The sequence below is a fragment of the Drosophila mojavensis genome, unplaced genomic scaffold (assembly GCF_018153725.1).
Source record: "Drosophila mojavensis isolate 15081-1352.22 unplaced genomic scaffold, ASM1815372v1 contig_80, whole genome shotgun sequence".
Classification (NCBI taxonomy): domain Eukaryota; kingdom Metazoa; phylum Arthropoda; class Insecta; order Diptera; family Drosophilidae; genus Drosophila; species Drosophila mojavensis.
The window spans coordinates 888830-914278 of record NW_025318906.1 but is presented as its reverse complement, the minus strand read 5'-3'; the positions used below and the strand labels follow the sequence as shown (position 1 = coordinate 914278).

Below are 25449 nucleotides of genomic sequence, written 5' to 3'. Positions count from 1 at the left end.
GTAAGAAATCATCGATGCATCGAGCATCGATGTTTTATTACCAATTTTTACCGATGTTTTCCGATGTTTTCGCTGATACCGATGTTGAATGATGTATCGATGTTTTGCAAAACATCGCAACCTTTTTTCTTTTTGGGAAGGAATAAAAAGTACCTATCCCAATTTATTCAAAATTGCAATCACATTTTTTTCTTATGATGGTATCTTTTTTTCCCTCTAAAATAATATGTAATTCAGTTTAAGTTTAGTGAAATGTATAAGACTGCTATGAAAGCAAAAGATATCTCTCCTATATTAAAAATTTGAAAGTTAGACCTTAAGTAAAATACTGCTATGAAAGCTCAATTTTATTTTTTATTTTTGTTAAATAATGTTGAATCATGTTAAGTTTTTTTTAATAACAAAAACGCCATGAGAGCACCAGTAAATAAGTAAAAAAAATAAATACAAAATACATCGATGCATCGAATTTTCAATCCGATGTATTAATCCAACATCGATGCTTGATTTTGAAAACATTGATGGACATCGACATCGATGTTTACATTCAGATTTACATCATTACTATGCACCCATACACACGCTGGCTATACTTTGGTATTTTACAGCACTACTTGTGTGCAAAATGCTCTGTTTAGCTGGAATTTATTACAATAATTGGAACTGGGGCCCAGCTGCGCCTTCAATAGCTCAGGTGGTAGAGCGATGCACTGTAGTAAAAATATTTTTGTAGACTCCACAGGTCGCTGGTTCGACTCCAAGGGATTCACTTCATTTTTTTTGCGCTTTTTAATGTTCTTTTTTAAATTAAAAAAAAAAAATACATCAACATTTTCTTAATGTTTTTACTATTTAGAGGCTAGCACGCAGTTATACTGCGTAGCAGCTGCCTGGCTTGCTGATTGATTGGATTCATGCGTATGGCGCTTTGAATAAGCTTGAGGGATTGAGTCCTATCCACACGTTCTAGAGCTCGGCTGGCATAGATGGTTGTCTCTGACAGCTCATTGGCATTGTTGCTGATATGCATATATAAGAAAAACGTTAGATATACAATCAAACATATACACAAATAGAGGGATGCCTACCTGTCACTCAAGAAGCTGGGCTTTAATTTGAGGGTCATCAAAGCCATATTAGCTAAGGCTTTTTCATAAGTCGCATCGTTCGGGAAATAGTCCAGCAGAAATTTGACAAAAATTTTGCGTACCGCAGGACTTTGAGGAAACATACGCACGCGTTGTTGAAGATAGTTCAAAGCCTGACGAGGGCCCTCCTGAAAAAGAGAGATATTATAGTTATAGTGATAAATAAAATTTAAATTTTCATTGCTCACATTAATTAAGCAGTAATTAGCAGTTAGGTAGGATACATCAGTCGAGTACTTCTCATTGAATTGATACTTCTGTAGCTCTGGCATAATGATCTTAATCAGCTCGTTATCCCGATGCAGCACGCCCAAAGCAAAGGCCGAGAATAAGGCTTGAATGGGAGCATCTTTGAGAAGTATGCTATTCGAATATATAGAAACAGATTAGACTCGATAGAGATACAGACTTGAGAGCTATTTCTCGCATACCATTGATAAAGCAGTGTTTTGGTATCCGTATCGCCTTGCGAGGCATATACTAAGGAGGCCATGGCAACCAATATAGTGGCTGCCTTTTCTTCATCCTGCCCCATGTCGCTGGCCAACAGGTTGGAGTATGTTGCATACGATTCATGAGATTGTCCACAGCGATAATAGGCCAAAGCCAGGCCAGATATGGGCTTAAAGGAAGCATGGGCTACCTTGTCAAAGGCGTTAACTGCCTGCTCCGGCTGACCGAGCTTCAAGTAAAGATACCCTAGATTCGTATAAAGATTATCTCGGTCTGTGCCGGGCTGCGCTTGCTGGCAGGCGCGTGTAAATGAATTAATTGCCTGCTTGTAGAGCTTTTGGCGTGCGAAAAGAAAGCCCTGAAATGTAAGCGACGCAATGCAGGCCTCCGACTCCTCATTCTGCACAAACCTGAAATAGACAAATCATAATCAAAATGTTATGCAATAAAAACATTTAGAAATAGCAGACCAATTGATGGCATCCAAGGCATATATATCCGCATGCATATGCTCTATTGCATGCTTGTTGTGCGGCTTATCGCGCAGCACCGGATCGGAGAGCACACGGCAAACCCAATGGGCATAACCAATAGCTGCTTCTGGATGATATTCGAACTGCTGGCAATGTCGAAATAAATCGAAAGCCTCCTCCTGCTCGCCAATTATTTCAGCTACCAAAGCCTGTCCTATCCAAGCATTCGGATAAATCGGACTCGATTGCTGGGCACGCTTAAAGGCCTCGTTAGCTAATCTTATATCGCCTAGCTTAAAATACAATACGCCGAGATTTGTCCAAGCTGTATAGGATTTTCGTTCAGTCACAACAGCTTGGATCAAACAATGTTGGGCCACAGGAAAATTCTCATTGGCTGCGTGCATATTGATCACACCCAACAGATTCCAGTTCTGCCAGCGATTGCTCTGTGCCTTGATGGCCATCTTGCACACCTTGGCAGCTATCTCCAGATGGCTCTTCGCATCCTCTGGCATGTAGACGGCGCTATAGTAGCTGCATAAGGCCAACTCATACCACAAGAATGTGTTTTGCTTCAGTTTTAAGGCGCACAAGTAAAATCTTTGCGCCAGCTGCAGTAGATCTTTGCGTGATAGATACACAATTTTCTCCTCTCGCTTCGCCAAATTGCCCGCGACATCCAAATTAGCCAAGGATTTAGGTAACTGGGCTGTTTGCACCAAAACACTCGCAGTGAGTCGCCAAAGCCAAACCATGCACTGAGCCTTGCTTTGCAAGAAGACACTAAAGAGAATTGAAAAGGAAACTAATTAATTTGATCCAATATTCAATATGTACTGCTCAACAACCTCTGCAGATGCTCCAAAGCCATTTGCAAGTTATCCTTGGCACGTCCATACAGATTTTGACTCTTTAGATTGTGGGCAAGACTTATATGCGCCTCTGCAGCGCCTTTCAAAGCAGGCAAATAATCTGGGTACTGTTTGAGTAGCTCATCAAAGTCAGCAATTGCCTCTGGATACATGCGAATGGTCTGAAAGACATAAAGATATAAGTTAATATATACTATATATAAACTAAATCTGTTCAATTACCGTTTTAATCAGAGCTATTTGCAGTTGAGCGTAACTGTTGTTGGGCGATAGCTCGAGAATTTTTTGAAAAACACGAATTGCTGAGTTGTAAGAGCCGCGTGCTGCGTATGCATCGCCCAGGGATTCCCAATAGACCATGCATTTATAGTCGTGCTTGATAGCAAGACGAAAGCATTGAATAGCCTAAAAAGAGTATGTATAATATATAATCAGCGAATAATAAATGTATTCAGCTGATTTAGAACTAATTAACATAGGAGGAATATGCGTACATTATCCAGTTTTTTCACTTTCAAAAAGTGCAATCCCAGTTTATACTGCAAGCGAATGGCATCATCGCTGCTCAAGTGGCGTAAGGTATTGAGCAACAGTGCTTCATTTAGATCCTCTTCGCCCAACTGCTGATAGATTGAGCTTAAGGCATCCACAGCCTCTTCGGCCAAAGCATTCAGACTAACGCACTTCTCAAAACATTTGCGCGCTCGTAAAATATCATCATTCGCTTGATACAAGTGCCCCAAGTGCTCGAAGCATTCAGCTATGTGGGGCTGTAGTCGTGTCGCCTTCAGCATGCAGTTCAGCGCCTCGGCGAAATTTTGCACCTTCATATTCAGCTTGCCACGCAGCAGCAGCGCTTCGAATGATTCATTGTTGGCTAGGGCTTCAAGAGCTTCCGATGGCGGACTATAAAACGGATATAGATGTTAGGCTTATGAGTGCCATGGGACCAACTAGGCTTACAGTAGAAATTCAGCGTGTGTAACTGCATCTAGTGGCAAGGACTTCAACTTTTCCACTTCTCCCAGTTTATAATAGCACCTGAAGGTAGAAACAAGATGGATAAATATAAGCTACCTATCATATCGTATACTATTCTATAGAGATATTCTACAAACCGTGCTAGAGCCTTCAAGCTAAGTTCATCTGTTGCTGCTTTATCCTTCAGCAGCTTAGACGCCTCCTCCAATAGTTTGGCATCCATTTTATAGGACAAACATTGAGCATACTCTTCATGCTGCTCGCCCAGCTCCTGCCACAGCAACAGCGCTAATTTATGAGCTCCCAATTTCATGTGAATCCTAGCCAGAAGCTGTTGAGTCATCCTATAGCTTGGTTGGTATTCCAGAGCTTGCAAAGCCAATTGTCGAGCCGCAACGAACTGCTCTTTTGAATACAACTCTAAAGCCTGAACAAGCAGCGCTAAATTTGATTTGGGATTGAGTTGCAGCAGCTGTGCGGCATATTCTGAAACAGGGCGACGCAGTTCGCTTTGCCAAGCTTTATTGTTCACCTTCTCATGATTCTCGCAGTGCATCATACAGATCCATTCATAGGCATAGACATCACGTGGATGTGATTCAGTCATATTGCAAGCGTGGCGCATGCAGCTAACATAGTCCTGCTGCTTGTAGAGGAACTTCAGATAACGCTTGTAGACCATGCTCTGTAGATCGGCATCACCCACTGACAACAGTTTGTCCATGCTCATCTTGTACTATTAGGTAGAGAAAGGGATTACAATTAAGCTGGGATATTGCCACAAGTATTACTTACGAGTTCTGCTTCTGCGGCTGGCACCTCCATTTCGCTGCTAAACCATAATCTGCCCAGATACTCTAGGATCTTATTGAAATGGCTATCATTCGGATTCTGTGCCTTCTTCTTGAAAATGTCAAGGCATGATTTAGTCAGCGCAGCATCCGCCGCCAAGGCATAGAGTTTTTCATAGTATTCCAAGCATTTCTCTCTACAATTACAAAATTTGTTGGACCTTTTTGTTAATTCTCGATTGGTCACACTTACGGCAATAGCTCCACGAGCTGCTCGTAAATTTGTGGCAGCTCCTCTGCGGGCGCACAATTCGCCAGTCCTTGCAACGCGACTGTGGCGGGTCCTTCGGTATACTCAATGGACTTGCGGAGAAATTTGGCCGCCTCTACTTTGTCAATATTCTGGTAGGCAGCGCCGAGCAACAAGTAACCCATATAATTCTTTGGATCGCCCTTGAGTAGACGCTGCAATAAATGTCAAAATCAGCAAAAATAACAGAAGATTTCCTATTTCCATTTGTCTTCACTTGGCATTTATGTATGGCGTCTCCATATTTGGCCATTTTAATTGTTTCCCGTATGTCCTTGATTAGGGCTTTTGATTCCTTGGTACTCATTGTGGATATCATAGAAATTAACTTTATTTTATCAGCTTATTTCAATTGAAATGGTCAACATCAGTGTGACGCTACACAAATTATATTCTTGAATGAATCGAATAAACATCCTGCTCTATCGACTTGCAAATACCCTGCTAGTATATCGACTTAGCTTTGAAAATGAAAACTGCAAAAGTAAATGATATAACTAATCAGTTGTAATTGAATAAAAAGAAGATATGCAATGCTTCATTATATACAAAACTCTCCAACTATCAACCATATCATCAATGTATTTCCAAGTGTGTAGCAACAGTGAGATGAACTTGCTTCGGATTGCAGGTGATTTTGTGTGATAGGGGAGCACTGATCATTTACTTATCAGCCGGCAGAAGTTTAGTGTTGGAAATTTATTAATATACTTGGATTAATCAGGCACGTACGCACATGCCAATAAATTTCATGCAAATCACTGTGCGAAATGAAACTTGAGGCGAATTCCTACTTTGAATAGAATGAACAAGAATTTTTCAATTTTAACCAAGTGCTGCAAGTGTCGATAAAACTTGTTGCGGCCCGTGAAGCAGGTACATTTTTGTGCGATAGAGCAACACTGAAAGTTGTTTGTCATAAATAGCTGTAATAATGCGAAAGTATCAACAATTGGCGCTCTTGCTAATATCCTGCTTCAGTGTGGGTGTGCTCATGATGTACAAGAGCGAAAACAATCGCTTAAAATATGTGCTAAGGTATGTCAACTTCTTTGGCCGCAACGATGCGGCCGTGCTGCGTCGCATACAGAACAGCACAACGGCCGAGGATGAGGAGCGCCAATCCAAATGGGTGTTCACTAAGCCGCTGCCCGTTTGGCAGGTGATTGGAGACTCCTTTTATGCCTACTCGGCATACTGGTATGGAATAAAGTTATATATAGTATTTATGCTTAACTTAACACTGTTTGTGCCTTTGTAGGAAACAAAAGGAGCTGGTCGTTGGAGGCGAAGCTCACGTCATTGTTGTTGGCAAGAAGGGAGCCGTTGTGGACTTTCGGTGCAGCTTCGACGTGGGCGGCCGCAGTGTTCAGGGCAAATTTCGCTTTCAACGCGATGCAGCGGAGGGCGTGGTCGATGACAAGGCCAGCACCTTCACCAATTACAATTTTTTTTGTCAAGTCAGCCGCAATTTCGGACAGCCAAAATACGTTTCCTTTAGCGATGCGACGTCTCCGATCAAGAGGCAAGTGAAGCTGCATCTTCGGCACTTGAAGCCGGCAAAGACAGCTGCCAAGGCAACAACAACAACAGCAGCAGCAGTACCAGCTGGAGCGACCCTTACTGAAGTGCCTGTTCGCTTTCCTGCAACAATTTGTGTTGATTTGGTTAGCTTTGATGTGGGTTCGCGATTCGCGCGCAATGTGGATGCCATGGTGCAATTCTTCCTCTTCCACCAGGCGCTGGGTGTCCAGCACTTTCTAGTGTACAACTACGATGAACTGCCGGAGCAAGTTGTACGCCTTTTGGAGCGCACCAAAATGCATCTGTATAGCTTGCCCTTCAACTTCCCATTTCTGCAAACAAATGGCACAGCTGCTCGAATTCGTCAGCTGCTGCAGACGGATTGCCTGCTACGCAATGTGAACTATGCTAGCTTCACGATGCTGCTCGCTCCGAACGAACTGGTATATCCAAATGCACGCTTTGCGGGCAACTTGGGCAAGAGCTCGCTGCAGCGGCAACTGCGCGCCTATGAAAGCGAAACAGTTCGCTTTGAGCTGTCCAGCTTTGCCGTCTGCTTTGATGAGCGCAAGAAGCTGCTCATAGACAACGTGCAATACGATCCAGAATTGAGGTCCAAGGTGCTCCTGTATCGCCTGGAGTTGCCGGCAGCGCAGCTCCTGCTGCCCACAGCGAAGGGCGTGGAGCTGCCACTGTCCAGTGGCTTTGCGCATCGCTATGTAGAGTGCCAACAGGTGGGCGCGGATGGGCTACACGATTGGCGCACTGGCGTGCGGGAGGATCTGATGGAGCACATCACTCAGCTGCGCAGTGAAGTCGATTTACTCATTTAGATGCTAAGTCTAGAGTTAATTAAGCTAGTTAGGTTAAGCTAAAAGTATTGACTCAATTCGACTGCCATAATGCCAAAAAGCTTTAGCTATGACGTTTTTTCACTCAACTTCAAATTTTGTATAGTAATAGACAATTTTTAAAGAAAAACAATTGGACAATTAATTGAATTGGCTGCTGCAAAGGAAGAGTTAGCGAAAATGTCTAAATGGATACTATTCAATTAAAGTAGGCAGCCAATAAGAAAATTGATTTAATGAAATTGGAGTATTGTGTAATATCGAAAATTTTCTGTCGCTTCGACTTTATTACTATTTAAGCCTTCGCTAGGTCTATTAATTGACTATTGAAAAATTCACTGAATTTTATATACATAAGTATTTGTCAAACATAAAAAATTAATTTCGATTCAATTTCAATTGTCTATGCCTCTTCCAATTGTAAGACGAGCAATAAAACATAAACAATTAGCTCATAGAACGTCCAATCGACTTATTTTCATCAACATCCGATTAGATAATAATATTCTTTACTTGAAATTTCAATTCCAATTTAAACTGCCTTATAGCAAATAGCAGATGACACATGCCTGACTAAACACGTTTCAATTTTATATATTATATATATATATATAAAGACACATATTGTAAACATCGATTGGGTAGTACAATATTGTTTTAGATATTTCTTTTCTGTTCATTTTTTGTGAATGTTTGCAGTTGTATTTGAGGGACTGAACTGCATTTGAATGCGCCATATCCATATATTATTAATATTCATTATTATTATAAATTTTCCGCGTTTATCAGTTTTATTTTAGGCGTTGCATAAGCGCAGCATTCCTGAGGCCAGCCTTCTCGATGGTGGAGCTGTCATCGCTTAGTTCGCGTGTAGGAAACGAAGAGACCAAAACAAAGTTACTATTCGAGTACTGCGGACGAGCACTGTTAAAAGGAAAAGAGAAAGAATATATCAAACAGGTTTACAAGCCGGATTGAAGTCTAAATTACTTTTGTATAAAGCGACGTATGTCGGAAACAGTGTGCGTCAAATTGAACTGAGCCGCCAGCCTAGAGCCGTCTGCCAAGCGTATTTGGAGCGTTGTCAAAGGAGCTTCGGCATTCAAGTTTAGGGCATCTCGTGCAGTTGCCTCGTGGCTGGCCACTTCAGTAGGTGATGCCGCAGCGGCAGCAGCGGCTGGTGCTTTATTGGTCACAATGTTGGCCACCGGACTGCCAAGTTTCTGGCCCGAACCCTTGAAGGTTTGTGGCACTGCCTGACGCTTGAAATCCTCCTGTCTGTGATCCTCCACATCTACATTGACCATGCGACCCATTTCCAGCAGCTCTTGGGGGATTTCACTAGAAGAGAGTCGCCGAGATAAATATAATGCATTTTGAAATATCAAACCAACTGCTTACCCCCTCATCACGGTCTCCAGGAACTCCTTGTTCTGCGGATCATCATAGTGACGCAGTTCACCGCCATCGATAGAGAATCCTTGGCTCCATAGCTTAAGCACCACAACCGGCTTGTTTTCCGTTGCCTGTGCTGCTTGATTGGTACCCACTACTGTGTGATCACTATCTGTCATGCCCAGCCGCATGCCCTGACCCCAAACGTTGCCGCCGCCGACAGCCGAGGCGCTGGTGGAGGGTCCGACTCCCACTTCGGCTATGTTTTGCTCCTGTGCCGAGCGCATCATATCGGTCAACTGCTCGCGAAAGTTCTTACGTTTGGCCGGTCCCAAAACTTGCTGCCCAGAGCGATCAGATCCTCCGGCATAGAATGCCTGATGCTCGTCATCACTAGATGGTTGCTTCGACATGTCGCTGAGCGTAGCAAATCTAAAATGAACATAGAAATAGTGTCTGCATCAAACAACGCTGCTCACTTACTTTGGTTTATTAGCTGCGGCTTTTGGCGGAGCCGTCGCAGAAGCAACTGATGCAGCTGGGACGCTTTTTGCTGCTGGGGCTGCAGCGGCAGCGACGTTGGCGCCAGCGCCGACGCCAGCAGAGGTCGTAGTTGTTACCGGCGCCGATGTTGGATTGCTCGACTGACCCCCTACAGTTGGAGTAGCTGGCAAATCAGTCTGTGTGCTCCAGTAGTTACCTAGAGCTTGCTGCACATTCACATATAAAATAAAGATATCATTTCAGACCGTTCTTTGTTAAATAGTTTCTCTGCAAAAATTTACCTCAATGTCCCAGTCGCAGCTGGATAGATAAAAACGGGCAACGTTTTCATCAGTGCCAGTGATTTCAATGAATTGTGCAGTTAAATCGCCGCGAGCGGCCATTTTTTACAATGTTTTTACTTAGTTTTTGCGTCAAAAACAAAATAAATCTAAAAGTTTCTAGTGAACGATAATGATAGACAAAAATTCAGTGTGTCTCTAAAGCTTATTATTGACAAGAGTGTGACCCTATCGATTTCAGTCGAATATGCCAAAAAAAAAATACCAGACAGGGTTGCTTTTTATCGATAATTTTCAGCTGCCATCGAAAGTGGAACTGTGGCAACTCTGTTCGGCGGGCATTTCAAATAAATATAAACACAATTTTGAGCTTTTCGTCTTAACATTTTCATTTTATTAAATAGCAACTAAATAACAATATAACTAATATAAAGCGGAATATCCATATAGCATAACATCACCCACCGGTTTTTTCGTATTTAGAGTACAAAAAGTACATGGTTTTACTTAGTTTGATTTTGCGTCCTGAAAGTATAGATTGATGCATACAAAAAATAAATACAACAGTTTAAAGAATTTATAAGCATTAAGCCTGTGTTCTGAACATATCCATAGGCATATTTCAATATTTAAAATTCTAGTTAATTAGTAGAAGCAAGCCCAACGAGTTAGAAATTAACACTACTCCAAATATGTTTCCAAAAATATATTCAAGGATTAAATTAAATATATTTTATTTATATATGTATATATATATATATATGTTAACTGTCCACTGGCTGATGAAGTTGCAACACGATTTTTAAGTCCGCCATTTGTTGGGTATACAAAAGTTCTAACGCAACACCTTGCCCTAGAATATTTTGGATATGATTTATGAATTGAAATTCGGAATTTTTGTTGTAGTGCAATGGGTTGATTGTGCGTGATGTACATACATGTAAAATTAAAGACATTAATAGGCGTACCAACAAATGACATAGACTTATTAAACATGTACCTTCCTTACCTGCAAATAGTAGTTGGTCAAAAAGGTGAGACCAACGCCCAAGCCAACTGCCAGGATGTGCGTCAAGTGTAAATTGGGCAGAGGTCGACGTTTGCGCAAAAGGAATGAAAGCAACGAAGCCTTACGATCCGAATAAGGCGGATAGCGAGCGCTGTAAAGATCAAGATGAATTATATGTACTTATATAAGAGAATAATGTTATACTAACGATGCCATCTTTTCGCCTAGCAGGGCCAAATTCTTGCCCAGGCAAGATTTCTTATGTGTGAACGTATCAAAGCCATATTTGCCATGGTAGCTGCCCATGCCGCTCATGCCGACGCCGCCAAAAGGCAGGGTATCAACTGTGAATAAAAGCACGGTATATAAGTATACAATAATGATATGAGCATTATAAGTGTACGAGGGTGGTTTGAAAAATTTATAAAAACAAATATGATATGAACTCACAGTTTCGAATAAGCAATAATTCATTTAATGCATATGGATTTGTTATTAGCGTGCAAATTTTTTAAACCAACCTCGAAATTAGTGTTAGTTTTATAAAGCTCTTTATAGCTATAAAATATCTAGTGTTAATTGCACACCAAACACCAATTGTTAATTTGCGCAGTTAGTTAATAAATTGCGGAATTTTGTTCAAAGTTTGTAAATTTACATAATATATACAAAAATCAATTCAATAAGCCAAATTTCTTAATAAACAATACACATTCAATAGCTTGTACTTAGGTGTTGTGTGTGCTGCAGGGTATTTGTGTCTCGGTTTAGTTTTGAGCCAAACTATGCTTTATATCAACAATAAAACAATTTAATTTTGCTGCAAAATGTGTTTGAATTTGAAAACAAAGTTCTTGAAAGTGCATACATTTTTGAAAAATAAAAATAAAAGCTACATCTACAATATATATTCATATACATAAATATACCTCCGACATGCATAATAGTTTCGTTGCTGCAGAATCCGCCACTTGTCGTGTTCTTCTTGAACTCATTGATAATCTTTTTTGAGTTTGAGAATACGTAGAGCACTAAAGGTTTCTCTCTATTTAAAAACAATGAAACAAAGCGCTAAAGATATTTGCATATGTATAGTCATAAATACTAACGAAATTGAACAAACAATTACGGGAATTATTAATACATGATATTTGATGAATAACAAAACAAAATGACGAATATGTATTTGGAGCATAAGTTTGAAGTGTTCTTTCTTTCTTTCTTGTTGAAAAATTAAAATTTCTTTGAAAAGAGATAAAAATAAATTTTAATAAAAAAATACTACATATTTATAGATGAGCTTAATTTGTCAGTTCTATTTGATCAGCTTCGTAGGATACGGAGTCAGCAGGAGTGAAACGAACTGGTTCGTTTAAACTTCCATTCGAGAGTGTGAACTTACAATATGTAAAGTATCGATAACTGAACTGACAGATTACACGTTAATCGTTAATCATTATGTGCTAAATTCTAAATGCCATTGCAATTCTTCAATAGAGATACAGATATTTGATAACTACTAAATCTACACAATAATAAATTGCATTTAGCCTGCAAGATTTACTTTTCTGCAACTTTTTTCTAATGCTTATGTATTCAATCGGGAATTAGGGAGCAAAAAGACCAAAGTTTAGATATATATAAAAGTAAATATATGTATATAAAAGCCAATTTAATATTATAGAAAATTTTGTATATAGCATTCAACAAATATTTAAAAAATACATTTAGGGAACACAAAACGCATAAAAAAGATTTCAAGAACATATTTAAAATTTATATACAAATCATTTAAAAACCGTCACCAGATTTTAACTCCTAACTATTTACAACTTAAAAAACAAATTATTAAAAAAAAAAACTGAACAGGCATTATAGGGAGCGACAGAAAGAAGGACGAGGGGCAGCCGTAACCTTAATAAACAATTGTTCATAGCGGAGATAATTGGAAGAAGAGATAAGCTGGGGCTTATAGCATCCTTATATACATATATTTATATATACATGTATGAATAACCGCAGCCACAAAATTGGAAATTCGCAATTTCATCCATGTTTGATCTTGGATCTTGGATCTTACCGGCATAATGCATAATCGTGTCGTTAACGCACATTCCGCCCGATTGGGTGCCATTGACAAATAGATCGAGCACCTCATTTTCCGACGTGAATATATACATGACGAGAGGATTTTCTCTAATATTTTTGTGTGTGTGTGTGTGTTTTTTTTCAATTGATTTAACAGATATAGAAATAATATTATATAAGCAACTCGGAACCAATCGGAATTCGTGTGTGACAAATGCAAAAAACAAATGACAAAATGAAATTCACATTTTAACACGTCCGGCTTGACGCACAGACAGTCTTACCTGGCATTGATGAACTTAATGGCATCATAGGCATTCTCTACAGTGTAGATGGGCAAGATGGGGCCGAAGATTTCCTCCTCCATAACGGGATCATTGGCCTTAACGTCAACCAGAATTGTTGGCTCTATGAAACGTTCGCTGGCATCGTATTTACCACCAACTGCAATGCGTCCGGCTTTCATCAAGCCCAACAGACGTCTGCAAAAGATGGTAGTATTAATACGGGACAGAATATGCGAAATATGTTTCGAATTACTGGAAATTAGTCTGGTTAATGATGCGACTCAGATCGGGGCTGCTCTGTATATTGTCGCCGTACCACTCCTTGAGCACCTCTTTCACTTCCACAATGAATTTCTGCTCAATTTCCTTGGAGCAGAGTATATAATCGGGTGCAATGCACGTTTGTCCACAGTTAATTAGCTTGCCCCATAAAATGCGCTTCACAGCTGTGCGCAGCTCAACCGATTTGTCTATATAGCACGGACTGCAAAACACAAATTTAATTTCATTATTTTTTTAATGAATATGTATTTATTATGGGTTTAACGAACCTCTTGCCACCCAGCTCCAAGGTCGTTGGGGTTAAATACTTAGCAGCAGCTGCATGTACAATTTTGCCCACGCGCGTGCTGCCCGTGTAGAAAATGTAATCAAAACGTTGTTCCAAAAGCTGAGCTGTTTCACTCGGTCCGGCACAGACGACGGGATAGCAATCCTGCAAATAGATTAAACAATATAGGTCATACATAACTAGGCCAAAATCTCTGCTAATTTATGTAGATATCTCATCTATTGTCATGCTCAATTTACAGTTAGGTATCCTATATAAACATAGTTTAGTTTATGGATAACAACAAAACTAGTTTAGCAGGCTTTTAGCTTTGGAATCACTACATCCATAATCAATGATGAGCGTGGGATGATAAGATAATTTTTATGCTAGAATTCTCCAGTATTTCTCACGCACATTATCCAAATATTTGGGTAGAGTCTCTGCTATGAATTTTGCACAATTGCCCGCAATTTCGCTTGGCTTGAGGATCACACAGTTGCCAGCAGCAATGGCAGCAGCAACGGGCACCAACAGCAGCTGCAGCGGGTAGTTCCAGGCGCCAATCACCAGGACAACTCCATAGGGATCCTTGTAGATATGCACATCATCCAGCAAATTGACAATCGATTTGTCTGGCTGCAAATGGAAAACAAACATAGATCAATTATATATATTATATATAAGTCTCCCTTTAACTGATGCTATTCTATTTGCAAATACTCACCTTTTCTGGCTTGACCCATTCGTCCAGGTTGTAGAGTATATGCTTGATGTCATTCTTCATAAACTCCGTCTCGACGATCATACTTTCCTGTTTGGGCCGGCGCAGATCCGCCTCAAGGGCGCTGATAATCTCGTTCTCATGTTCCTCATAGCAGCGCAGCAAGTTTTCCAATTGTTTGCGTCTAATTTGCGGGAGATTTATTGATAATATGTTAGTTATATGAGTGACAGATCAAGAGTGAGTACACTGGACTAGTAGATACGCTAGTAATACTGCATAGCTAAAGCTAACTCTCAGTTCTCATTTAGTCTTGATATGCTCGACTAAACTATTTTACAGGGTATACCATAAGGTCAAACCAATTGAAAAACTCGTTCAGTCTAGTCGAGTTTATTTATACAACAAATGTAGCTCTTTAATTGGACGGCTTTTTTATAGCTACATAGTTTACAGGGTATTAAGATTGTTATTTACAGAACTTGTTTGCCTGAAAGTTGTTTCAGGCACTAATTATATGGAATTAGCCCAACTAATAACAATTCGTGCGCTCTTTGATCTATAATATCGTAAAACCTACAATCAATTAAACTGGCATTCGATTTTTATTAAACTATACAAAAGCTATTTTTATATATATATTATATCAAACCAATATCAAGTACTTCCAATCACTCTGCTCAAGGTCAACGCTAAAACTCAATCATCTTCATATTTTGTTCATAAATTTATGCAAAGGTTTTTCTTTTCTTTTTTGCTCTAACAAAAATATGACGCATCTAACGTCGATCAGCCACTTGCTGACCAATAGATGCTTTCTACATATATTTATATCTAAATATCAAGTTAGAACGATTAAACTGGTTGGCCTGCTGGTGCTGCATTACCTGTTCACCTAAAAAAAGTATTTGGAGGCAAACTACATTATTCTTTATCAAGTTCTGCATAATCTAATATGCAAACGAGGTTGCTCAGACGCAACAAAACAGTTAAAAAGAAAAGGAAATTAAACAGAAAAGTAAACATATGTATAATAATATATACAATAAAATTATAAGGGGCATAAGAAATCTCCCAAAATTTAAAGTAAACCACGTATGCTGAATCAAAATTTATAAATAAGAAAGATTTCATATCTGTTTTATGTTCGATTTGTCGCCTCTTCAGTATAACGCAACGACTGAAACTTAACTATGGGGAGCCCCATGAAATCGAACACATTCTTAATACAATGATTTTATTCGGAATATATTATTAAGAAACCATGATAAACGCACAATGCTATGCTCTGAATCCTATACAAGTCGTACACACAGATCTAAACATATCAAGAGCTCTCGAAGAATTCTATAAACATAACAATAGATACTTAAGCCGACCAAAAAAGAGTCTGAAAATTACTTGAATGTCAAATTATCAAAGACCGCATGCGTAGACCCTCTAGATCTTGCCTTCAGGGGACGTGAGTTTCTCACATATTTATTTTATAGTTATGATAATTAATCTAAGCCAAAATATTACCTTCAGCACCTCCGCTTACACTAAAAAACCTTCACTAGATATTCCTAGCAGTTTCAATTGCATTCAAGTTATATAGATCATATGTTGCTATATTTTAAAACAATTAATTTTTATAAATAAAGATCTTACATATATAATTGCTATAATTGACCATTTAGTTCATTGGAAAATAAGCTCAAAGTTTAAGTTTGATTAATAATAACGACATTTATAATCCATAAGACGGATATAACTTATATATGTAGATATACATACACATCTATATGTAAATTTATATTATATAAGATTAACTGAATGCCTAATCAGGGTCAAGTTCAGTTGCAATTGTATATTCACTTGTACAAATAATATTGTACAAATAATATTAATTAAATACATATAAATAAACTTATTCCTATAATCATGCATATATTTATATGATTGCTATGCATATCAATGAAGCAATTATGGAGCCATGATGTGGCACAATCACCGATATTATATACATATATATGTATTTGTATTTGAGCTGAGATTTTTCTATGCAGAAGTAGAAGGGGAAAGACAGAAGAAGAAAAAAAAAAAACAAAGCCAAGCGCAACATTCTCGGACACGTTTCCTCACCGTTTGTTTGAACAAGAAAAAGATCATGAAATTGAATAGCTATCGACCTTGACGAGGGGGGCCACAGACGTACGTTATGTATATGCGAACGTCCGCACTTCCGTTTCACACTTTGAGCTTCAAAAAGCCCATATACTATATATGAACACATCATTTTTTGGATATTAACATATCCAAAATTTGTCTATACATATGTATATGTATATAGATAACGCATCTAAATGCTAAAGCCATTAGGCGATTCGTATAACAGGCTGTTCTGAGTTTTTGCTTCACTGCATACGAAGTGCTAAAATAAAGCAGCAAAAAAGGCGACAAAGCTGAGAGAGAGAGAGAGTAGATCAAAGATCGTCACCTCCTTAACTTTGCGCTGTAATTGTATGTAAATAAAAGTAAAAGCCCTTATAGCATGTACTAAAAATAAGAACATGCCAAAGGTTACAATGTGGACTATAAGGAGAATGTGTTTGACAATGCGTACTGAAAGTTTAATTGTATTGCAAATTTCACTCGCTTCTGTCTCTATTGATGATGTACACATAAATATACGAAATATATGCACCTATTCGAATGTATTAACCAAATGTGCGGAAGAGGTCACAAAAATAAATATGCAAGTAATGCCTAGAAACAATACCCTGTATTTAAAAAAAAAGAATCAAATGCAAATTCATACATATTCCAATTCTTTTATATCGATAGTGCATCGATAAGCACTCCATTTCAACACCCATGTCTTATTAGCACATTTAAATTTTTGGCAAATTGGCAAAATATCGATCGTTCACACTTGACTTGACTTGCTCAATATTAATAAATACTATTACCAAACGAAATCATGTTTAACACATCTTTATTTTAGGCGACATGAGAAACCATTAACAAAATGCTACAGGGTATTACCTAATCGATCCCTATCTACTTTCTTGTTTCCATATTTACACACAGTATTCTGGACATTTGAGTTGTTCTATATAAATAGTTATCTGCATTTCTTATCAGAACAAAACGCTTCAGACATCACACAAACACAAAGTTCAAGTGAACGAGTTCAAAAGCTCATTTCATTGTACTGTGATCCCGCAACGAGCTGAAGATACAGACCATAGCAACTATATGTACGTACTATATGTATATATACATATGTACATTGTACATATGAATATGTATGCGTGTGCGTTTTCGCTTGTTAATCTCAACTACACACATACTTATATACATATACAATGTTGTATGTAGTAATCATTATTATTGTTACTTCTTTTTTGTTAAAGACGCCGCCAAAAACAGCTGCAACAGTTGTTGTTATTGTATTTTACATTACATGAGCAGACATAACGCAAAAGCTAATGACCTGTTTAACTACATGTACTAACTAAAAACCGTTGCTTTGGGCTTTGATTACAGTTACTTACCGAAAGCTTACGTTCCTTGTCTTGCCGCTGGCGAATGCGAGGCGAGCGCGCTGCAATATCTGTTCGTTGTCCATCGCAATTGTTTTTGGTAGGTTGGTGGAGTTGTAGTGGTGGTGGGTTTTCACATTCGCAATGATCAGGTCGTGCAACAGCACACATATGCACGCACACAAGCACAATTATGCACGTATATAGGAAGATAACGAAAGACGGAATTGAAAACAAAAAATAAACGAAAAAATCAAATAAAATCAAACGAAAAGAAGGCTTAATGTGAGTTACGTGCGCAAATGTACGTTAATAACCGTTGTTGTTGTTATTATTATTGCTCTCCTTGTTGTGATTGGGATTGTTTTTGCTGTTGTTGTTTTATAAGTGCTCGCATTAAATTGCATGCGGCATCTACTACATTAACTGATATTTGTTTATTTGCAACTCGGCAACACTCACATCATCGAAATTTGCCATTATGTCAGCCTGTATAGGAGTGTTAACGGGTAGGGTAGCGGGCGCGGTGTTGTTTTCGCTTTCTGTTGTTTCTGCTTCTGCGGAATAAGAGAATAAGCACACACAATCACACAAGAATTAGAAAACCTTTGTTTACACTTCGCTCCGCTGGTGCTAACTTGCACATTCACTTATTCACATTTCTATTAATTTTTACTATACTGCAGTTTTGTGGAAGGGACAGAAACGCAGCAGCTGTGGCAATGGGACGTTAAAACAAGCAATTAATTGACAAAAACTCTATACGTACAAGTGTATGTTCACACACATACACACAGATAACGTACACACCGGAAAAAACACAACCGACAACGTTCGCGACAACGAGAAGATTGAAATTGAAATAGCGAGCAGTTGACTAAACGACAGCCGCTGTGCGAGCTGAGAGCTGTGGGCTGGTTTTAATTGTATTCAGTTCTTAAACCCGTTTCGAAAATTAAACACCGCATGCCAAACTAGCCTAACAAAATGTTAACAAAACACGAATCGGACACTACTGAGTGAACGCAAAACAGCTGTTCGAAATGAACGCACTGGCGATGGTATCGAATACGATTATTGCGTGCCAAAATGCGATAATTGCCTTTGGCCTGCTATCGATAATGCACAGACTTATCAAATTTCAAATTTAGTCTGTTACATATAAAGATATTTTTTAACTTAGTGTAGTAGTAGTGTAACTTAGCACTTGAAATTATTTGTGATGTTAAAACTTAATATTTTTGTACCTCAGCGAGACAAGTGTAGTAGCATGAGTATCGTGTACTACTGAAGTCAATATACAATCACAGGCGGTTGTATATTAAGCTTATCAGTTTTCCATATACTAAAAACATATTGGTTTGCCGATAAGTCTGCGTCTAATCTGTCTTACAATCAGTTGCAATTCTCTATTTATATGAACAAATGTTTTAAAGCGATTAACCGAAAGACGTTTGAACACTTGTTATAATTAAACTCAATCCACGTCGTGCAGCTGTACCGGCCAAGAAAGGTAATATGTGCCATCTAATGATTATACGGGATTTGTTAACAAACCAAACGAATCAGACAGTCAGCATGATGTGACAAATCCAGCTGGATTTACATTGACCTTAACTTACCAATATTAATGATTGTCGTGCCATCGTCTGCATTTAACATAATGAAAAGAGATTTTCTATTACAAAACAATATTTGAATTAATTAAATATTTAAACACTTACCAATTTTTGAATTATTCGTGTACCGTTCTGGACTGGCTTCTATATTTTTATTTTGATTGGTATCCATGTTGTCTTTATATTGTTTTATGTTTAATTATATGTCTCTATTTTTTATATCAACAGTTTATATATATTTTATTTCTGCTTTTAATATTAATTAATATTTATTTCTCAGTTGATCTAGAAGAGCAATTGCATTTAACATATTTTCGAAAAAAAACAAAAAAAAATTTGTTTATACCTATTATTATATTAACATTTTAATTAATTGAAACTTTTCAATCAACTGAACTAAACTAAACTAAAACCTGAAGAAAATCGGAAACATAGCAGATGTTTTCAGTTCTCTCTGCATTATTTATGGCATAATTGTCTATTGTGCGTGCCATTTTCTTTTCTCTTTTTTTGCGCAGAGAACAATTAACACATTTAATTAATAATTATAATAATTATCGTCATTCGATCCATGGGCCAAAAGCTCTACGAAACTTGGACAAATGCACTTGACCTTATATGGGCCAAGTTAACAGCCCATCGTAAATAGTTTCATGGTCACAGCCCATTTTGACGTTTGCCTATTGCATCAGAGACAGGTGTGCATATGTGCGAGAGTAGTTTAATAACTTGCCGTATTATGATATTTAAAATTCTCTTATTTACATATATACTCTCAGAGTACCTTCACATATGCATATGAAGTATATAAAGGGTAGTCGGAGCAGTTGATCTAGTGCATCGCCTCTAGGCTCGACTACTTGTCTAGCTACCCTCGCCGCTCTATTACATATGCATATTTATGCATTACACGTCGCTTTTCCAGAGACATTGTGGGTCGTCGACACTGGATCACGCTTACAGTGATTCAACTAGTCTCGTCTCGTCTCGTCTCGTCTCGATTCGATTCGATCCGATTCGAGTCGATTCAATAATACTTAATTACCAGTTTGCAGCTTTGCAGCTCAGTCAAATGTTGTTTTCGCTTTCATCTGAGCTGCTTACAGCACGCAGTGAGTTAGGTCATATATCTTCACACATATGTACATATAATTATAAGTTTATCCAGTTTGCATTCACTTATAATTGAAATGCATAATTAAAGTAAATTAGCTTCATTTGCAATTCAACTTAAGCTGTTCAACTGCAATCGCACTTAGAACGATTGTGGCTCTGGGACAAGTCGCTCGGCGCGGGCTCAAGGCCAATGACAAGAGACATTAGAGAGGATATTATGTTCTAAATACACATTATAAAGTTAATATACATTTATAAATTTCAATCAGCTTATCTTTGAGCTTAAAGCAGTTGAAGTTTGACGTGCTTGAATTGAAGAACAGTTTATTGCTATTAGCACCTATTAGTAAACATTTATCTAGATCAGATATCAACTGAGTAGTCAAGTCTCTACGTGAGAGTATAAGATACAAGGCTTAGCAGTAGAGCTCTAAAGAGTATATTAGTATAAGATTATGAATGTAAGATCGTATAGCAGTATATAAAATACTCCTTGATGATAAAATACTCCTTGACTAGAAGAGTAGATCCATATAAGACTATAAAGTTATAAGTGTTTCATGAACAAGAGTATTAGTATGAATGAGTAAAGTATTAAGGAATATAAGAGTCTAAGAATAAAACAGTATTAGAGTAAATGTGTATAAGTATATCAGAGTAATAGTACAGGTGCTTAAGTAGATAGCAGAACAGAGACTAACTATATAAGAGTAAAGTAATATAATAATAATACTCTTGACAGGCGTATGAGAGTAAACGAGTATGAAGAAATGAGAAAATTTAGGGGCTAAAGAAATGGCGAATATAAGACCATAAGCGTCAAGTGTATAAGAGTCGAAGAGTCTTATAATAGTGCAACAGTGTAGAAGTATTAGATCATGGGATTACAAAAGTCCTCCAATTTTAGCTTTAGATTATAACACACGAAGTTTGTTTTTAAAATCGATACAATATATATAAATCGATGATAAACTTAGTTTTTTTGAACATGTCATATGTCTTATAATTTCACTCATGCACTCCACTGCACTGATAATGATAGGATATTTCGAGTTAAGGCGCTTTTATTTTTGTTTGATATATAAAAAAAAAAAACAGTATTTCAATATATATTTGTCCACAATTTCTAAGTTTAACTCTTTTCCTTCAGCCTCAGCCTGTTCTAAGCATTCAACTCTTACGGTAATCAGGCACTCAAGTTGTTGTTATGCTTATTTTGATTTGCGTATACGGGTATATGTTTTATTTATAGACCCTTTATGAAACACTTATCGCGTCGCGTCGCGTTGCGTCGCACCGGCTAATGTAGCCAATCGCCAATTGTGCACTGAGCTCGGAGCTCGGAGCTCGGAGCTGCGAGCCGCTGGCTCCAAGCACGTTGCCTGCTACTCAGTATTTCGCGCTGTCCGCTGGATTACGGGTTTTGCTTTAATTACGAGCAAAAAGTCGCCTCCACTTCATCGATTTCGTATGCACAACTTGTCGCCTCTTGTCCAGCTCTGATGAAATTTCGAATTACGAATCTTTTGGCTAATTCAAGCTGAAATTGAAACCGAAGCTCAAAACTGAAATCTGTCTATCAAAATGTACTTAGACTGCAAACGATATGAATACGATGTGTGCGATACAATATACGATATATACGCACTATACTCCTATCAGTATTGAATTACAGTTTTAGTATAGCTTCAGTCGCTCCAACGTTCAAAACACGTCTGAGCCTTCCATTTAGCTGGAGAGGCGGAGCTGACGCTTTGTATAAGGCTTGGCTTTGGTCACCTTTCAATCATTTTAAGTATACCCAGGGTATATTGACTTTCAGCAAAGGTATGTAAGACCTATCTATGTCTAATCTGACATCTATTTATCTATACGTCCATCTATCCTTCTATATGTATATTTGTGTATCTCTCTATTTATTCGTCCATTGAAATACTACAACACCTATAAATTTGTAATTCTACATATAGATTCCTTTATAGTCTATGATGTACACGTCTACTATTTGCATTCAATATCTCATTCCACTTTCATAATATAAATGAATATTGATTTTCACATTTGTTTGCTTTCGCATAGCTCAAGCTGAATTTACCCAACCCTATATATCATTTATCGTAGGTAATATATTATTAGCAGAATTTCGTAGAGGGTATCTTTTTGTCGGCCCCAATGAAACTTACTTGTTTATTTCTTAGAGCACTCGATTGGTCAAACAACATTGTTTCGGGGCATTATTTCACTTCCATTTACTGTAATTGGTATACCAGCTGATTTTGAAACCAAAAACTTGATTTTTTTTTAAATATTTAAGAAATGCTTATATACAGAAATATAGCCACATATATATCTATATATAATATATTCTTCAAACAAAACAAACTCCAATGTGCTTGATTGATGAACCGTCTCGCGCGCTTTTGTTGTTTCTGTTTTAACAAACTTTGCGCATTATGAATTTTTTATGAATTAAAAAAAAAAAAAAAAAAACATTCAAAGAACAAAGTTCAGATACCCTATAATAAAGTTATGAAGATGATAAAAGTTATTCCTTCTCTTCTGTGCTTCAGCTACTGAAAACTAGTTTAAAACAAAGTCTGAAACCTCTAACTGAAAGTAAAATATGTGGAAAAATATTTTCATTTCAAAATATTTTCAAGCTCTTAATGTCATTAATAAAATCCTAGACTTCAGATATATGGGTATACCTCAAGCTTCCTTTGAATATCTACCATTACAGGGTATCTATTATATTACATACAGCCGCCCAGCAGCAAAGGTTGCTGCTAATTGAGCTCTGCTCCTCCTTCTCCTCCGCCGCCTCCTATTCATCCCTCTTCAGTAGAAAACAAGTCAAAGATCGAGATTCTGTTTACTTTTGAACCACAGCTGAGCGGGACAACTGGTTATAGAAAAACATTTAAATTCATTTATTTTTCTTTTTGCTTTTTATTTGTTATTTTCTCACCTGAAGCAGCATCAACCCTGACCATGGAAATCTTGACGTCCAACTGCGAGACGTTTGAAGTAGTTTATCTACATCAAATCGCACTATAATGATTTTATTATATCTCTGTCAAGTGTTGACTGGACTTTGTTTATGACTGGAAATTGTATAATATATATATATATATGTACATGTATGTTTATGTATATATAGTCATTTCACATATATTCACTTGGCCTAAAAGTCACGCGATGCCAATTGCTTCAATGTGCGAGAGAAAAAACAAAAAACAAATAAATAAACCTGACCAAATTGAGGCAACAAAATGCTCTTATAAATGGAACAGCTAAGGCCTTATATTCCATTTAAATATCATGAGTAAATTTGCAAATATTTATGTTTGGTTGAATTTACTGCAATAGTCTTAACACTATAAGATTTTAGAATTATAAGAGCATAAGTGTATAAAAGTCTATACAAGTATTGGAGTACAAGGTATAACATATGTATAATTTAGGAGTATACGAGTGCTGGAGTATAAAAGTTTGCGACTCTCATATACCTTAGCAGCCAGACTCCCATTCCCATACTCTTCTTATACTCTAATTACACTCTTTTACCTCCAAGCCTTTATATTTACGAATATGAGACTCAAGATTGAGAGTATGAGTGTATTAGAGTAATTGACTTTAGGAGTATAAAAGCTAAATAATAAGAGTATTCAATTTTAGAAGTGGAGTAGGGTTGGAGTATATGAGTATATGAGAAGACATTCGACCTTAAGAGCTAATAATGAATAGTAGTACGAGCATGGGGTTATATGTTATTCAGTTTCCTTATTATTAGAGCACACCTCTCAAATATTTGTTATACGTCATATCCCTTACAATCCCTTCCTAATTAGTATACACTTGAAACAATTGCTGAAACCCACAATGGAATCAGCTGTGTAGCATACACTGAGGCGCAACACAAAATAGATTCCATGTGGCATTATCATTTCTGTTGGGTATTAAATCTTTATAAAGCTTCATAAAAATAAATGCTATAATGAAAAACACATAGATTTGTTAATTATTTTTATTAGTGTATAATTTATTATTTAAATATGTTATAAAATTTGTTTATCGTATAAAATATACTCTTATTCTTGTTCCGCACCTATATATATGTATATATACAACATATATATGTATATATATACATATATATACATGAATATATAGAAAAATTACAATTGTAGTATTTTTTTGTTTTGTTTTGTTTTTGTTTTTTGTTGCTTTTCACACATTATTACACAATTACAATTACAATTTTTTAACTGCAACTCGTTATTTGTTTTTCAATAATTTGATGTACTTATGTATGTATGTATGTATGAATGTATGCATATATATATATATGTAATATGTATATGTATGTTATGTAATACTCTTTTCTGTATCTAATACATCGTGCTGCTATGTAGAACTGATGAATATATATATATTTATGTATATGCATGTATGTCTATATAATGTGTTTGTGTGTGAGTGTGTAGCAAGGAAATCATATCGAGAGAGGAGAATTTTCTTTTCTTATTTTGGTTTTTCCATTTGGTAAATTTCATTCATTTTATATTTAAATATATGTAGAGTATTCGTAATTCGTTATGTATGTAGTTTGTAGTTTATACATATTTATGATGTACATATGCTGTATGTAAGTGATGTAGCAAGCATTTGCAGACAGTTCGACTATTTAAATACACTATGTATATTTAGACATATATGTATGTATGTATGTATGCATGTACACACATGCATACATATATGCAGCTAGTTGTAACTCTATATGTAGCATTCATTATATCTACTAATTTTTTTTTTTTCGAAACCAGTAGCTGGCTATATACATATATATAATATATATATTTATGATTTTTTGTTAATTTCTTTTTATTTAGTTTTTATTTATTTTTTTTTAGTTTTTCTTTAATGTTTTTTCTTGTTTATTA

The 25449-nt window shown here is 37.1% G+C and overlaps 4 protein-coding genes across 13 annotated transcripts; 1 reads left to right on the top strand and 3 right to left on the bottom strand.

Annotated features, from left to right (window-relative positions):
- Positions 1–316: 316 nt before the first annotated feature.
- On the bottom strand, positions 317–5487 carry LOC6578307 (tetratricopeptide repeat protein 37). The gene is made up of 13 exons (XM_002004186.4): positions 5249–5487; positions 4975–5186; positions 4726–4918; positions 4068–4666; positions 3913–3990; positions 3444–3855; positions 3172–3354; positions 2926–3110; positions 2072–2860; positions 1580–2011; positions 1337–1511; positions 1089–1276; positions 317–1019 (listed from the first exon to the last, which is right to left on the bottom strand). Exons 1-13 carry the CDS (start codon positions 5348–5350, stop codon positions 860–862), a joined length of 3708 nt encoding a protein of 1235 aa, XP_002004222.2. The 5' UTR covers positions 5351–5487; the 3' UTR covers positions 317–859.
- Positions 5488–5675: 188 nt separating this feature from the next.
- LOC6578306 lies at positions 5676–7862 on the top strand. The gene is made up of 2 exons (XM_002004185.4): positions 5676–6231; positions 6293–7862. The coding sequence occupies exons 1-2, from the start codon at positions 5966–5968 to the stop codon at positions 7386–7388; spliced, it is 1362 nt and encodes a 453-aa protein (XP_002004221.1). The 5' UTR covers positions 5676–5965; the 3' UTR covers positions 7389–7862.
- Positions 7863–7984: 122 nt separating this feature from the next.
- On the bottom strand, positions 7985–9804 carry LOC6578305 (NSFL1 cofactor p47). Its single transcript, XM_002004184.4, has 5 exons — positions 9587–9804; positions 9285–9511; positions 8808–9233; positions 8397–8747; positions 7985–8330 (listed from the first exon to the last, which is right to left on the bottom strand). The coding sequence occupies exons 1-5, from the start codon at positions 9686–9688 to the stop codon at positions 8198–8200; spliced, it is 1239 nt and encodes a 412-aa protein (XP_002004220.1). The 5' UTR covers positions 9689–9804; the 3' UTR covers positions 7985–8197.
- A 153-nt stretch (positions 9805–9957) lies between these two features.
- LOC6578304 (aldehyde dehydrogenase family 3 member B1) lies at positions 9958–19420 on the bottom strand. Of its 10 annotated transcripts, none has more exons than XM_044010622.1 (12): positions 19394–19417; positions 18234–18328; positions 17784–17842; positions 14248–14428; positions 13938–14159; positions 13522–13685; positions 13224–13454; positions 12968–13165; positions 12676–12791; positions 10804–10939; positions 10587–10746; positions 9958–10111 (listed from the first exon to the last, which is right to left on the bottom strand). In XM_044010622.1, the coding sequence occupies exons 2-12, from the start codon at positions 18249–18251 to the stop codon at positions 10094–10096; spliced, it is 1503 nt and encodes a 500-aa protein (XP_043866557.1). In that variant the 5' UTR covers positions 18252–18328; positions 19394–19417; the 3' UTR covers positions 9958–10093. The 10 variants fall into 10 exon arrangements, with proteins under 10 accessions (XP_043866557.1, XP_043866560.1, XP_015018559.2 ...); XM_044010625.1 differs by having other exon boundaries at positions 10596–10746; XM_015163073.3 differs by lacking the exon at positions 9958–10111 and adding an exon at positions 10296–10439.
- Between the last annotated feature and the right edge of the window lie 6029 nt (positions 19421–25449).

Excerpts from the sequence above, each read along its gene's own strand:
- LOC6578307 (XM_002004186.4), bottom strand. The coding sequence starts at position 5,350 with ATGATATCCACAATGAGTACCAAGGAATCAAAAGCCCTAATCAAGGAC. Across the intron at positions 2,861-2,925 it reads GCTTTGGAGCATCTGCAGAG|TGTCTTCTTGCAAAGCAAGG; the intron begins GTTGTTGAGCAG and ends AATTCTCTTTAG. Across the intron at positions 1,512-1,579 it reads AAAACACTGCTTTATCAATG|CATACTTCTCAAAGATGCTC; the intron begins GTATGCGAGAAA and ends ATATTCGAATAG.
- LOC6578306 (XM_002004185.4), top strand. The coding sequence starts at position 5,966 with ATGCGAAAGTATCAACAATTGGCGCTCTTGCTAATATCCTGCTTCAGT. Across the intron at positions 6,232-6,292 it reads TATGCCTACTCGGCATACTG|GAAACAAAAGGAGCTGGTCG; the intron begins GTATGGAATAAA and ends GTGCCTTTGTAG.
- LOC6578305 (XM_002004184.4), bottom strand. The coding sequence starts at position 9,688 with ATGGCCGCTCGCGGCGATTTAACTGCACAATTCATTGAAATCACTGGC. Across the intron at positions 9,512-9,586 it reads GCTGCGACTGGGACATTGAG|CAAGCTCTAGGTAACTACTG; the intron begins GTAAATTTTTGC and ends GTGAATGTGCAG. Across the intron at positions 8,331-8,396 it reads ATACGTCGCTTTATACAAAA|TGCTCGTCCGCAGTACTCGA; the intron begins GTAATTTAGACT and ends TCCTTTTAACAG.
- LOC6578304 (XM_044010622.1), bottom strand. Across the intron at positions 13,686-13,937 it reads TACCCAAATATTTGGATAAT|GATTGCTATCCCGTCGTCTG; the intron begins GTGCGTGAGAAA and ends ATCTATTTGCAG. Across the intron at positions 10,747-10,803 it reads CTAGGCGAAAAGATGGCATC|CGCTCGCTATCCGCCTTATT; the intron begins GTTAGTATAACA and ends TGATCTTTACAG.